The sequence below is a fragment of the Coregonus clupeaformis genome, chromosome 24, assembly GCF_020615455.1.
Source record: "Coregonus clupeaformis isolate EN_2021a chromosome 24, ASM2061545v1, whole genome shotgun sequence".
Lineage (NCBI taxonomy): Eukaryota > Metazoa > Chordata > Actinopteri > Salmoniformes > Salmonidae > Coregonus > Coregonus clupeaformis.
The window spans coordinates 61,771,112-61,785,730 of NC_059215.1; the positions used below are offsets into that span (position 1 = coordinate 61,771,112).

Sequence of the window (14,619 nt, forward strand, 5' to 3'; positions counted from 1 at the left end):
GCTACCTGAGTTTCATCATAGTAGGCTGATAGCTACCTGAGTTTCATCATAGTAGGCTGATAGCTACCCGAGTTTCATCATAGTAGGCTGATAGCTACCTGAGTTTCATCATAGTAGGCTGATAGCTACCTGAGTTTCATCATAGTAGGCTGATAGCTACCTGAGTTTCATCACAGTAGGCTGATAGCTACCTGAGTTTCATCACAGTAGGCTGATAGCTACCTGAGTTTCATCATAGTAGGCTGATAGCTACCTGAGTTTCATCATAGTAGGCTGATAGCTACCTGAGTTTCATCATAGTAGGCTGATAGCTACCTGAGTTTCATCATAGTAGGCTGATAGCTACCTGAGTTTCATCATAGTAGGCTGATAGCTACCTGAGTTTCATCATAGTAGGCTGATAGCTACCTGTGTTTCATCACAGTAGGCTGATAGCTACCTGAGTTTCATCATAGTAGGCTGATAGCTACCTGAGTTTCATCATAGTAGGCTGATAGCTACCTGAGTTTCATCATAGTAGGCTGATAGCTACCTGTTGATTTGAGAGCTTTGTTGGTGTCGGGCGTGCAGTGTTGCCACACCTCTCTGTAGGCTATTTCAATCATTGCATTGGTCAGTACCTTTTGGGATTCATACTAGATTGCATTGGTCAGTACCGTTTGGGATTCATACTAGATTGCATTGGTCAGTACCGTTTGGGATTCATACTAGATTGACAATTATCCATTGTTTTGCTTAACCAGTACAACTGTAGCAATTATGGTTTAAGTTTATTGTGGCGACGTCTGTCTTTTTGATTTACTTTTAGTGTCTATAACGATGATCTATTCATATATCCGCTTAAAGTGTGCATTGGTATGGTTTCTCTCCAATTGGGTGTGCCGGGGTATTTTGGGTATATAAGCCCGTTCTTTACCTTTATCAAGAGAACTGCTGTGAAGGTAACATGTGTTGCTAAATTCTCTAAACAAATTCTCAGTTGAGTTTTCTTGGCCTGTTATAGTCTGGGCCTGTTATAGTCTGTTATAGTCTGGGCCTGTTATAGTCTGGGCCTGTTATAGTCTGTTATAGTCTGGGCCTGTGACAGTCTGTTATAGTCTGGGCCTGTTATAGTCTGGGCCTGTTATAGTCTGTTATAGTCTGGGCCTGTTATAGTCTGTTATAGTCTGGGCCTGTTATAGTCTGGGCCTATTATAATCTGTTATAGTCTGGGCCTGTTATAATCTGTTATAGTCTGGGCCTGTTATAGTCTGGGCCTATTATAATCTGTTATAGTCTGGGCCTGTTATAATCTGGGCCTGTTATAATCTGTTATAGTCTGGGCCTGTTATAATCTGTTATAGTCTGGGCCTGTTATAGTCTGGGCCTGTTATAATCTGTTATAGTCTGGGCCTGTTATAATCTGTTATAGTCTGGGCCTGTTATAATCTGGGCCTGTTATAGTCTGTTATAGTCTGGGCCTGTTATAATCTGTTATAGTCTGGGCCTGTTATAGTCTGGGCCTGTTATAATCTGTTATAGTCTGGGCCTGTTATAATCTGTTATAGTCTTGGCCTGTTATAATCTGGGCCTGTTATAGTCTGGGCCTGTTATAGTCTGTTATAGTCTGGGCCTGTTATAATCTGTTATAGTCTGGGCCTGTTATAATCTGTTATAGTCTGGGCCTGTTATAATCTGGGCCTGTTATAGTCTGTTATAGTCTGGGCCTGTTATAGTCTGGGCCTGTTATAGTCTGGGCCTGTTATAGTCTGGGCCTGTTATAGTCTGGGCCTGTTATAATCTGTTATAGTCTGGGCCTGTTCTAATCTGTTATAGTCTGGGCCTGTTATAATCTGTTATAATCTGTTATAGTCTGGGCCTGTTATAATCTGTTCTAATCTGTTATAGTCTGAGTCTGTTATAGTCTGGGCCTGTTATAATCTGTTCTAATCTGTTATAGTCTGAGTCTGTTATAGTCTTGATGTGTTTTGCATTATGTAGCCGTTTGGTTTCTACTGCGTGTTATTATTATTGTTTTAACATTTTGTCCTTTTTGTCGACTGCAACAGGCTTTCAGAACGTCAGGTTGGCATCAATTTCAACCCATTGGTTTAAATATCCACCTGCACTATGTTCACCAGAGTGCAGTTGTAAATAAAACCTTTATTTAGTTTTATTGTATTTGGTGCGTGTACAGTTAGGCCCTAAAGCTTAGGCTTATGCACTAATGCCAGATAAACGTCATGAAAGAAAACACTCAATGTAGCCTATAGATACGCTAAATAATTATACATTAATGGATGTTTTTAGGCATTGTTTTTCCCTTTATTCAACCCACACGGTATCCACGGGGACCGCAGGTTATGGGGTCAACCTGCCCATCACTACTACTGACTGCTGTGGCAACGTCTGCAGAGCAACACTGCCCCCTGTCAGTCACTGCAGGTAGCTTCACACACAATCTCTGAGGAGACAGATGGGTATTACCTGAAAGCCAGCTCAAACACTGAGCCACCACTGTCGTTGCACACTGCCAGCGTAGGGTCATCAGTGAACTGAGAGAGAGGGGGGGGACAATAAAGGAGTTAAATAGAGACAGTCTGGGCAGAAGACACATTTCAATTCAAGTACAAATTTACTGACTGACTACCTTGACATGCAAGATAGCGGTGCCAGGTGGGTGGGCGTCGGTAATGGTTCGCAGAAGCTTCCCATTGGCCAGATCCCACATGGTGATCTGTCCCTTGGCGAAGCCACAGAGAAGGCGGGTGCAGTCGTGGTTGATGCTGAGGGCGGAGACTGCTCCATACTCCGCCCCTGTCGCCGTGCTGCCCAAGCACAGACGGAGAGCCTGGTTCAGATCTGAAATAAACCGCATTACCCATCAGGCAATGCACTGTGGAGCAAAGCACTATGGGAGAGACCACTCTTAACTCTTGTACCCTTATAAAACAACAGCAGTGACACTGGGACAGTCAGTCTTTATAAAAGATGGAGATTAGTCCAAACACATGTTCTGCTCAAAAGCATAAATCAAACCAAAAACATGCTCCACACAGTAATGAATGACAATCACACTAAATACGAGAACACATGTCTGAACCAGCCGGATGAATGACACATAGACAAACAACCTTATTCAAAAACCATTTGGAGAAATGAAATAGCAAGTGCAGAGAATATGATAACATGCCGATGCTGAGCAAGTCCGAGGTCTACAATATGGCTGGAGAGAGAGAGAGAGAGAGAGAGAGAGAGAGAGAGAGAGAGAGAGAGAGAGAGAGAGAGAGAGAGAGAGAGAGAGAGAGACAGAAACAGAGAGACAGAAACAGAGAGAGAAGAGAGAGAGAGAGAGAGAGAGAGAGAGAGAGAGAGAAACAGAAACAGAGAGACAGAAACAGAGAGAGAGAGAGAGAGCGCTATTGGCGGAATGTACCTTTTCCTTTCCATTCAGAGTAGCCCAGACAGACAGAGAGACAACAACCAACTAAGTATCTAACAGTCTTCAGTTGAATTCATAGTTCACACAGCCTCAAATTAGTTACTTAGTTACTACCTTGTCCTTAACCATGCATTGCACTGGCTCATGTCAATGATTATATGACTGTAGTCCTAATCAATGATATGTTAAGGACTTACCAAACACTAGAGCCAGGCCATGAGACGTTCCCACTACGATCACACCGGACACAGTCTAGAAACAGAGAGAAGACATTTAACTAGAGAAGAGAACCAGTCTAGAAACAGAGAGAAGACATTTAACTAGAGAAGAGAACCAGTCTAGAAACAGAGAGAAGACATTTAACTAGAGAAGAGAACCAGTCTAGAAACAGAGAGAAGACATTTAACTAGAGAAGAAGACCAGTCTAGAAACAGAGAGAAGACATTTAACTAGAGAAGAGAACCAGTCTAGAAACAGAGAGAAGACATTTAACTAGAGAAGAGAACCAGTCTAGAAACAGAGAGAAGACATTTAACTAGAGAAGAGAACCAGTCTAGAAACAGAGAGAAGACATTTAACTAGAGAAGAGAACCAGTCTAGAAACAGAGAAGACATTTAACTAGTGAAGAGAACCAGTCTAGAAACAGAGAGAAGACATTTAACTAGAGAAGAGAACCAGTCTAGAAACAGAGAGAAGACATTTAACTAGAGAAGAGAACCAGTCTAGAAACAGAGAGAAGACATTTAACTAGAGAAGAGAACCAGTCTAGAAACAGAGAGAAGACATTTAACTAGAGAAGAGGACCAGTCTAGAAACAGAGAGAAGACATTTAACTAGAGAAGAGAACCAGTCTAGAAACAGAGAGAAGACATTTAACTAGTGAAGAGAACCAGTCTAGAAACAGAGAGAAGACATTTAACTAGAGAAGAGAACCAGTCTAGAAACAGAGAGAAGACATTTAACTAGAGAAGAGAACCAGTCTAGAAACAGAGAGAAGACATTTAACTAGAGAAGAGAACCAGTCTAGAAACAGAGAGAAGACAATTAACTAGAGAAGAGGACCAGTCTAGAAACAGAGAAGACATTTAACTAGAGAAGAGAACCAGTCTAAAAACAGAGAGAAGACATTTAACTAGTGAAGAGAACCAGTCTAGAAACAGAGAGAAGACATTTAACTAGAGAAGAGAACCAGTCTAGAAACAGAGAGAAGACATTTAACTAGAGAAGAGAACCAGTCTAGAAACAGAGAGAATACATTTAACTAGAGAAGAGAACCAGTCTAGAAACAGAGAGAAGACATTTAACTAGAGAAGAGAACCAGTCTAGAAACAGAGAGAAGACATTTAACTAGAGAAGAGAACCAGTCTAGAAACGAGAGAAGACATTTAACTAGAGAAGAGAACCAGTCTAGAAACAGAGAGAAGACATTTAACTAGAGAAGAGAACCAGTCTAGAAACAGAGAGAAGACATTTAACTAGAGAAAGGGACCAGTCTAGAAACAGAGAGAAGACATTTAACTAGAGAAGAGAACCAGTCTAGAAACAGAGAGAAGACATTTAACTAGAGAAGAGAACCAGTCTAGAAACAGAGAGAAGACATTTAACTAGTGAAGAGAACCAGTCTAGAAACAGAGAGAAGACATTTAACTAGAGAAGAGAACCAGTCTAGAAACAGAGAGAAGACATTTAACTAGAGAAGAGAACCAGTCTAGAAACAGAGAGAAGACATTTAACTAGAGAAGAGAACCAGTCTAGAAACAGAGAGAAGACATTTAACTAGTGAAGAGAACCAGTCTAGAAACAGAGAGAAGACATTTAACTAGAGAAGAGAACCAGTCTAGAAACAGAGAGAAGACATTTAACTAGAGAAGAGAACCAGTCTAGAAACAGAGAGAAGACATTTAACTAGAGAAGAGAACCAGTCTAGAAACAGAGAGAAGACATTTAACTAGAGAAGAGAACAAGTCTAGAAACAGAGAGAAGACATTTAACTAGAGAAGAGAACCAGTCTAGAAACAGAGAGAAGACATTTAACTAGAGAAGAGAACCAGTCTAGAAACAGAGAGAAGACATTTAACTAGAGAAGAGAACCAGTCTAGAAACGGAGAGAAGACATTTAACTAGAGAAGAGAACCAGTCTAGAAACAGAGAGAAGACATTTAACTAGAGAAGAGAACCAGTCTAGAAACAGAGAGAAGACATTTAACTAGAGAAAAGGACCAGTCTAGAAACAGAGAAGACATTTAACTAGAGAAGAGAACCAGTCTAGAAACAGAGAGAAGACATTTAACTAGAGAAGAGAACCAGTCTAGAAACAGAGAGAAGACATTTAACTAGTGAAGAGAACCAGTCTAGAAACAGAGCGAAGACATTTAACTAGAGAAGAGAACCAGTCTAGAAACAGAGAGAAGACATTTAACTAGAGAAGAGAACCAGTCTAGAAACAGTGAGAAGACATTTAACTAGTGAAGAGAACCAGTCTAGAAACAGAGAGAAGACATTTAACTAGAGAAGAGAACCAGTCTAGAAACAGAGAGAAGACATTTAACTAGATAAGAGGACCAGTCTAGAAACAGAGAGAAGACATTTAACTAGAGAAGAGAACCAGTCTAGAAACAGAGAGAAGACATTTAACTAGAGAAGAGAACCAGTCTAGAAACAGAGAGAAGACATTTAACTAGAGAAGAGAACCAGTCTAGAAACAGAGAGAAGACATTTAACTAGAGAAGAGGACCAGTCTAGAAACAGAGAGAAGACATTTAACTAGAGAAGAGAACCAGTCTAGAAACAGAGAGAAGACATTTAACTAGAGAAGAGGACCAGTCTAGAAACAGAGAGAAGACATTTAACTAGAGAAGAGAACCAGTCTAGAAACAGAGAGAAGACATTTAACTAGAGAAGAGAACCAGTCTAGAAACAGAGAGAAGACATTTAACTAGAGAAGAGAACCAGTCTAGAAACAGAGAGAAGACATTTAACTAGAGAAGAGGACCAGTCTAGAAACAGAGAGAAGACATTTAACTAGAGAAGAGAACCAGTCTAGAAACAGAGAGAAGACATTTAACTAGAGAAGAGAACCAGTCTAGAAACAGAGAGAAGACATTTAACTAGAGAAGAGAACCAGTCTAGAAACAGAGAGAAGACATTTAACTAGAGAAGAGAACCAGTCTAGAAACAGAGAGAAGACATTTAACTTGAGAAGAGAACCAGTCTAGAAACAGATAGAAGACATTTAACTAGAGAAGAGAACCAGTCTAGAAACAGAGAGAAGACATTTAACTAGAGAAGAGAACCAGTCTAGAAACAGAGAGAAGAAATTTAACTAGTGAAGAGAACCAGTCTAGAAACAGAGAGAAGACATTTAACTAGAGAAGAGAACCAGTCTAGAAACAAAGAGAATACATTTAACTAGAGAAGAGAACCAGTCTAGAAACAGAGAGAAGACATTTAACTAGAGAAGAGAACCAGTCTAGAAACAGATAGAAGACATTTAACTAGAGAAGAGGACCAGTCTAGAAACAGAGAGAAGACATTTAACTAGAGAAGAGAACCAGTCTAGAAACAGAGAGAAGACATTTAACTAGAGAAGAGAACCAGTCTAGAAACAGAGAGAAGACATTTAACTAGTGAAGAGAACCAGTCTAGAAACAGAGAAGACATTTAACTAGAGAAGAGAACCAGTCTAGAAACAGAGAGAAGACATTTAACTAGAGAAGAGAACCAGTCTAGAAACAGAGAGAAGACATTTAACTAGAGAAGAGGACCAGTCTAGAAACAGAGATAAGACATTTAACTAGAGAAGAGAACCAGTCTAGAAACAGAGAGAAGACATTTAACTAGAGAAGAGGACCAGTCTAGAAACAGAGAGAAGACATTTAACTAGAGAAGAGAACCAGTCTAGAAACAGAGAGAAGACATTTAACTAGAGAAGAGAACCAGTCTAGAAACAGAGAGAAGACATTTAACTAGAGAAGAGGACCAGTCTAGAAACAGAGAGAAGACATTTAACTAGAGAAGAGAACCAGTCTAGAAACAGAGAGAAGACATTTAACTAGAGAAGAGAACCAGTCTAGAAACAGAGAGAAGACATTTAACTAGAGAAGAGAACCAGTCTAGAAACAGAGAGAAGACATTTAACTAGAGAAGAGAACCAGTCTAGAAACAGAGAGAAGACATTTAACTAGAGAAGAGAACCAGTCTAGAAACAGTGAGAAGACATTTAACTAGTGAAGAGAACCAGTCTAGAAACAGAGAGAAGACATTTAACTAGAGAAGAGAACCAGTCTAGAAACAGAGAGAAGACATTTAACTAGATAAGAGGACCAGTCTAGAAACAGAGAGAAGACATTTAACTAGAGAAGAGAACCAGTCTAGAAACAGAGAGAAGACATTTAACTAGAGAAGAGAACCAGTCTAGAAACAGAGAGAAGACATTTAACTAGAGAAGAGAACCAGTCTAGAAACAGAGAGAAGACATTTAACTAGAGAAGAGGACCAGTCTAGAAACAGAGAGAAGACATTTAACTAGAGAAGAGAACCAGTCTAGAAACAGAGAGAAGACATTTAACTAGAGAAGAGGACCAGTCCAGAAACAGAGAGAAGACATTTAACTAGAGAAGAGAACCAGTCTAGAAACAGAGAGAAGACATTTAACTAGAGAAGAGAACCAGTCTAGAAACAGAGAGAAGACATTTAACTAGAGAAGAGAACCAGTCTAGAAACAGAGAGAAGACATTTAACTAGAGAAGAGGACCAGTCTAGAAACAGAGAGAAGACATTTAACTAGAGAAGAGAACCAGTCTAGAAACAGAGAGAAGACATTTAACTAGAGAAGAGAACCAGTCTAGAAACAGAGAGAAGACATTTAACTAGAGAAGAGAACCAGTCTAGAAACAGAGAGAAGACATTTAACTAGAGAAGAGAACCAGTCTAGAAACAGAGAGAAGACATTTAACTTGAGAAGAGAACCAGTCTAGAAACAGATAGAAGACATTTAACTAGAGAAGAGAACCAGTCTAGAAACAGAGAGAAGACATTTAACTAGAGAAGAGAACCAGTCTAGAAACAGAGAGAAGACATTTAACTAGTGAAGAGAACCAGTCTAGAAACAGAGAGAAGACATTTAACTAGAGAAGAGAACCAGTCTAGAAACAGAGAGAAGACATTTAACTAGAGAAGAGAACCAGTCTAGAAACAGAGAGAAGACATTTAACTTGAGAAGAGAACCAGTCTAGAAACAGAGAGAAGACATTTAACTAGAGAAGAGGACCAGTCTAGAAACAGAGAGAATACATTTAACTAGAGAAGAGAACCAGTCTAGAAACAGAGAGAAGACATTTAACTAGAGAAGAGAACCAGTCTAGAAACAGAGAGAAGACATTTAACTAGTGAAGAGAACCAGTCTAGAAACAGAGAGAAGACATTTAACTAGAGAAGAGAACCAGTCTAGAAACAGAGAGAAGACATTTAACTAGAGAAGAGAACCAGTCTAGAAACAGAGAGAAGACATTTAACTAGAGAAGAGGACCAGTCTAGAAACAGAGAGAAGACATTTAACTAGAGAAGAGAACCAGTCTAGAAACAGAGAGAAGACATTTAACTAGAGAAGAGAACCAGTCTAGAAACAGAGAGAAGACATTTAACTAGAGAAGAGGACCAGTCTAGAAACAGAGAGAAGACATTTAACTAGAGAAGAGAACCAGTCTAGAAACAGAGAGAAGACATTTAACTAGAGAAGAGAACCAGTCTAGAAACAGAGAGAAGACATTTAACTAGTGAAGAGAACCAGTCTAGAAACAGAGAGAAGACATTTAACTAGAGAAGAGAACCAGTCTAGAAACAGAGAGAAGACATTTAACTAGAGAAGAGAACCAGTATAGAAACAGAGAGAAGACATTTAACTAGAGAAGAGAACCAGTCTAGAAACAGAGAGAAGACATTTAACTAGAGAAGAGAACCAGTCTAGAAACAGAGAGAAGACATTTAACTAGAGAAGAGAACCAGTCTAGAAACAGAGAGAAGACATTTAACTAGAGAAGAGGACCAGTCTAGAAACAGAGAGAAGACATTTAACTAGAGAAGAGAACCAGTCTAGAAACAGAGAGAAGACATTTAACTAGAGAAGAGGACCAGTCTAGAAACAGAGAGAAGACATTTAACTAGAGAAGAGAACCAGTCTAGAAACAGAGAGAATACATTTAACTAGAGAAGAGAACCAGTCTAGAAACAGAGAGAAGACATTTAACTAGAGAAGAGAACCAGTCTAGAAACAGAGAGAAGACATTTAACTAGAGAAGAGGACCAGTCTAGAAACAGAGAGAAGACATTTAACTAGAGAAGAGAACCAGTCTAGAAACAGAGAGAAGACATTTAACTAGAGAAGAGAACCAGTCTAGAAACAGAGAGAAGACATTTAACTAGAGAAGAGAACCAGTCTAGAAACAGAGAGAAGACATTTAACTTGAGAAGAGAACCAGTCTAGAAACAGATAGAAGACATTTAACTAGAGAAGAGAACCAGTCTAGAAACAGAGAGAAGACATTTAACTAGAGAAGAGAACCAGTCTAGAAACAGAGAGAAGACATTTAACTAGAGAAGAGAACCAGTCTAGAAACAGAGAGAAGACATTTAACTAGAGAAGAGGACCAGTCTAGAAACAGAGAGAAGACATTTAACTAGAGAAGAGAACCAGTCTAGAAACAGAGAGAAGACATTTAACTAGTGAAGAGAACCAGTCTAGAAACAGAGAGAAGACATTTAACTAGAGAAGAGAACCAGTCTAGAAACAGAGAGAAGACATTTAACTAGAGAAGAGAACCAGTCTAGAAACAGAGAGAAGACATTTAACTAGAGAAGAGAACCAGTCTAGAAACAGAGAGAAGACATTTAACTAGAGAAGAGAACCAGTCTAGAAACAGAGAGAAGACATTTAACTAGAGAAGAGAACCAGTCTAGAAACAGAGAGAAGACATTTAACTAGAGAAGAGGACCAGTCTAGAAACATTTTTTACATTTACATTTTTAGTCATTTAGCAGACGCTCTTATCCAGAGCGACTTACAGTTAGCGCATACATTATTTTATCAAACCCACAACCCTGGCGTTGCAAACGCCATGCTCTACCAACTGAGCTACATCCCCTGCCGGCCATTCCCTCCCCTACCCTGGACGACGCTGGGCCAATTGTGCGCCGCCCCAGAAACAGAGAGAAGACATTTAACTAGAGAAGAGAACCAGTCTAGAAACAGAGAGAAGACATTTAACTAGTGAAGAGAACCAGTCTAGAAACAGAGAGAAGACATTTAACTAGAGAAGAGAACCAGTCTAGAAACAGAGAGAAGACATTTAACTAGAGAAGAGAACCAGTCTAGAAACAGAGAGAATACATTTAACTAGAGAAGAGAACCAGTCTAGAAACAGAGAGAAGACATTTAACTAGAGAAGAGAACCAGTCTAGAAACAGAGAGAAGACATTTAACTAGAGAAGAGAACCAGTCTAGAAACAGAGAGAAGACATTTAACTAGAGAAGAGAACCAGTCTAGAAACAGAGAGAAGACATTTAACTAGAGAAGAGAACCAGTCTAGAAACAGAGAGAAGACATTTAACTAGAGAAAAGGACCAGTCTAGAAACAGAGATAATACATTTAACTAGAGAAGAGAACCAGTCTAGAAACAGAGAGAATACATTTAACTAGAGAAGAGAACCAGTCTAGAAACAGAGAGAAGACATTTAACTAGTGAAGAGAACCAGTCTAGAAACAGAGAGAAGACATTTAACTAGAGAAGAGAACCAGTCTAGAAACAGAGAGAAGACATTTAACTAGAGAAGAGAACCAGTCTAGAAACAGAGAGAAGACATTTAACTAGAGAAGAGAACCAGTCTAGAAACAGATAGAAGACATTTAACTAGAGAAGAGGACCAGTCTAGAAACAGAGAGAAGACATTTAACTAGAGAAGAGAACCAGTCTAGAAACAGAGAGAAGACATTTAACTAGAGAAGAGAACCAGTCTAGAAACAGAGAGAAGACATTTAACTAGTGAAGAGATCCAGTCTAGAAACAGAGAGAAGACATTTAACTAGAGAAGAGGACCAGTCTAGAAACAGAGAGAAGACATTTAACTAGAGAAGAGAACCAGTCTAGAAACAGAGAGAAGACATTTAACTAGAGAAGAGAACCAGTCTAGAAACAGAGAGAAGACATTTAACTAGAGAAGAGAACCAGTCTAGAAACAGAGAGAAGACATTTAACTAGAGAAGAGGACCAGTCTAGAAACAGAGAGAAGACATTTAACTAGAGAAGAGAACCAGTCTAGAAACAGAGAGAAGACATTTAACTAGAGAAGAGAACCAGTCTAGAAACAGAGAGAAGACATTTAACTAGAGAAGAGAACCAGTCTAGAAACAGAGAGAAGACATTTAACTAGAGAAGAGAACCAGTCTAGAAACAGAGAGAAGACATTTAACTTGAGAAGAGAACCAGTCTAGAAACAGAGAGAAGACATTTAACTAGAGAAGAGAACCAGTCTAGAAACAGAGAGAATACATTTAACTAGAGAAGAGAACCAGTCTAGAAACAGAGAGAAGACATTTAACTAGAGAAGAGAACCAGTCTAGAAACAGAGAGAAGACATTTAACTAGAGAAGAGAACCAGTCTAGAAACAGAGAGAAGACATTTAACTAGAGAAGAGAACCAGTCTAGAAACAGAGAGAAGACATTTAACTAGAGAAGAGAACCAGTCTAGAAACAGAGAGAAGACATTTAACTAGTGAAGAGAACCAGTCTAGAAACAGAGAGAAGACATTTAACTAGAGAAGAGAACCAGTCTAGAAACAGAGAGAAGACATTTAACTAGAGAAGAGAACCAGTCTAGAAACAGAGAGAAGACATTTAACTAGAGAAGAGAACCAGTCTAGAAACAGAGAGAAGACATTTAACTAGTGAAGAGAACCAGTCTAGAAACAGAGAGAAGACATTTAACTAGAGAAGAGAACCAGTCTAGAAACAGAGAGAAGACATTTAACTAGAGAAGAGAACCAGTCTAGAAACAGAGAGAAGACATTTAACTAGAGAAGAGAACCAGTCTAGAAACAGAGAGAAGACATTTAACTAGAGAAGAGAACCAGTCTAGAAACAGAGAGAAGACATTTAACTAGAGAAGAGAACCAGTCTAGAAACAGAGAGAAGACATTTAACTAGAGAAGAGAACCAGTCTAGAAACAGAGAGAAGACATTTAACTAGAGAAGAGAACCAGTCTAGAAACAGAGAGAAGACATTTAACTAGAGAAGAGAACCAGTCTAGAAACAGAGAGAAGACATTTAACTAGAGAAAAGGACCAGTCTAGAAAGGGTCAAAGGAGCACCACTACAGCATAGTATGTGATGCTTATACTTACTACTGCAGTTGGTAATCCAGCATCTACTTTGTCCTGAAGAACAACGAAGGAAAAAGTACATTTCAGTGAGGCATGACAAAACGTTAAAATTGAAAGCTGTGTGTGTGTGTGGTGGGTGTTACTCACGGCGGCTGAGACTATCTGAGCAGAGATGCCTTTCAGGATGCTGTGTCGGAGCACAGAGCCATGGACTGTAGCGTTGAGCTCCACTGTCTTCCTCTTCCTACACACACACACACACACACACACACACACACACACACACACACACACACACACAGACACCCGAGGGGAGACTGTTAAGTTTGAATCTCAAGTGTGACCACAAATGTCAGAGTTAACTGTACCCATAATGCATAACGCATAATGTAACCTGCTCAATACAGCACATCAAAGAAGGGTCTCAAAACATGACCTAGGTATGAACAATATACCGCAGTGGACAGACCTAACAGAGAAGGTTGAAAAGGAAATGATAAGCTGCCTGCATCAAACCTGTGAGTGAAAGTCTGTATCCTCTCACCGTCCGAGGGGGTGTGTGTGTGTGTGTATTTCTGTTTAACTATCCTTGTGGGTACCATAAGTCCTCACAAGGATAGTAAAACAAGGAAAATTCTGACAAGTGAGGACATTTTGCCGGTCCCCACAAGGAAAAACGCTATTTTAGGCTTAGGGGTTAGGTTTAGGGTTAGAATTAGGGGTTAGGTTTAGGGTTAGGAGTTAGGGTTACGTTTAGGAAAATATAATTTTCAATGGGAATCAATTGTTGGTCCCAAAAAAGTCCTTCCAAGTATAGTAAGACATAGCTGAGTTTGTGTGTGTGTGTATAGGCTACCGTTTGAGATGTGTGCGGTCTCCGCTGTCGGAGCTGGCCAGTGAGGAGGTCTCACAGGAGTGGGCATCGATGTTCTCTGTGTTCAGAAGACACGTGTCCTCCAGGATGAAGGGCTCATCCTCATCCTCAGGCTGAAACAGGAGACAGAAGAATCACAACTGTTAGCCCAGGTATGGATGTAGGGCTACCCCACTGTTTTGACTTCTTACAGAACATTGTATTGTTCTGTAAGAAGTCAAGGACCAAGAAGCTGTCCGATTCCTGCAGTCTTTGGAATGGAATAGGTATAGTTATTGAAAGATGAGAGCCAGTTACCTCATTCAGGATGCTCTCCAGGGTAGGAGGGGTGTCCACTTGGGGAATGTCAAACTCTTTATCATCGATCTGAGAAGAATAGATAAGGAAGGAATATGTGTTCGGCACAATGAAGTCTATAGAGCTCAGTGGTCGTTCTAGCCATAGATGTGTTATTCAATTACTATTAGTATTCTACCAAATGCTATGGTTCTATCGATCTTTGATCCGACATTAAACGTATAACTTAGCAGAGACATGGCAGTGTTAGGCTAAAGAAAGGACAACGAAGTAGCCCACTAGCACGCTACACATTTGACAACCAGCAAAATAAGACTAATGCTAGCTAAAGCTTAAATTGCACAAATAAACTATCACCTTGAGTGCATCTATTGAAAAAAAAATAGCTAGGTTTAGCCAGCTGGCTAATCGCTTCCACCTCCACCAAGGCTATCAAGGAAACAACAAAGACAGTTGAGAAACGGCCATGCGCGCGACAGTCGCACTCACCGTATCTATTTCCATTAAATTGAGCTGGGATGACGCAGAAACCAAACTGCGTGTATCTGGTGATTCTGACATTGTAAGAGTTCAAATATATTAATCTACATACACAACGAAATAATATCTAGCGGTATCACATCTCTCAGATTCTGCTCTTCCTTGTTGT

At 39.7% G+C, this 14,619-nt stretch overlaps 1 protein-coding gene across 9 annotated transcripts in view; it reads right to left on the reverse strand.

The window, feature by feature from the left end:
• vps8 (VPS8 subunit of CORVET complex) overlaps positions 1-14,619 on the reverse strand; it is a 125,258-nt gene extending 110,639 nt beyond the window's left edge. For 4 of the 9 annotated variants that reach the window (XM_045207398.1, XM_045207399.1, XM_045207397.1 and 1 more), the window contains exons 1-9: positions 14,460-14,619; positions 13,971-14,039; positions 13,656-13,786; positions 12,947-13,043; positions 12,821-12,853; positions 3,619-3,673; positions 3,416-3,421; positions 2,630-2,841; positions 2,467-2,534 (exon numbers count right to left, since the gene is read on the reverse strand). In XM_045207398.1, coding sequence (XP_045063333.1) covers positions 2,467-2,534; positions 2,630-2,841; positions 3,416-3,421; positions 3,619-3,673; positions 12,821-12,853; positions 12,947-13,043; positions 13,656-13,786; positions 13,971-14,039; positions 14,460-14,531 — 743 coding nt within the window. In that variant the 5' untranslated portion in view covers positions 14,532-14,619. The remainder of the gene's footprint in view (positions 1-2,466; positions 2,535-2,629; positions 2,842-3,415; positions 3,422-3,618; positions 3,674-12,820; positions 12,854-12,946; positions 13,044-13,655; positions 13,787-13,970; positions 14,040-14,459) is intronic. The other 5 variants (XM_045207401.1, XM_045207400.1, XM_045207396.1 and 2 more) reach the window with 3 other exon arrangements.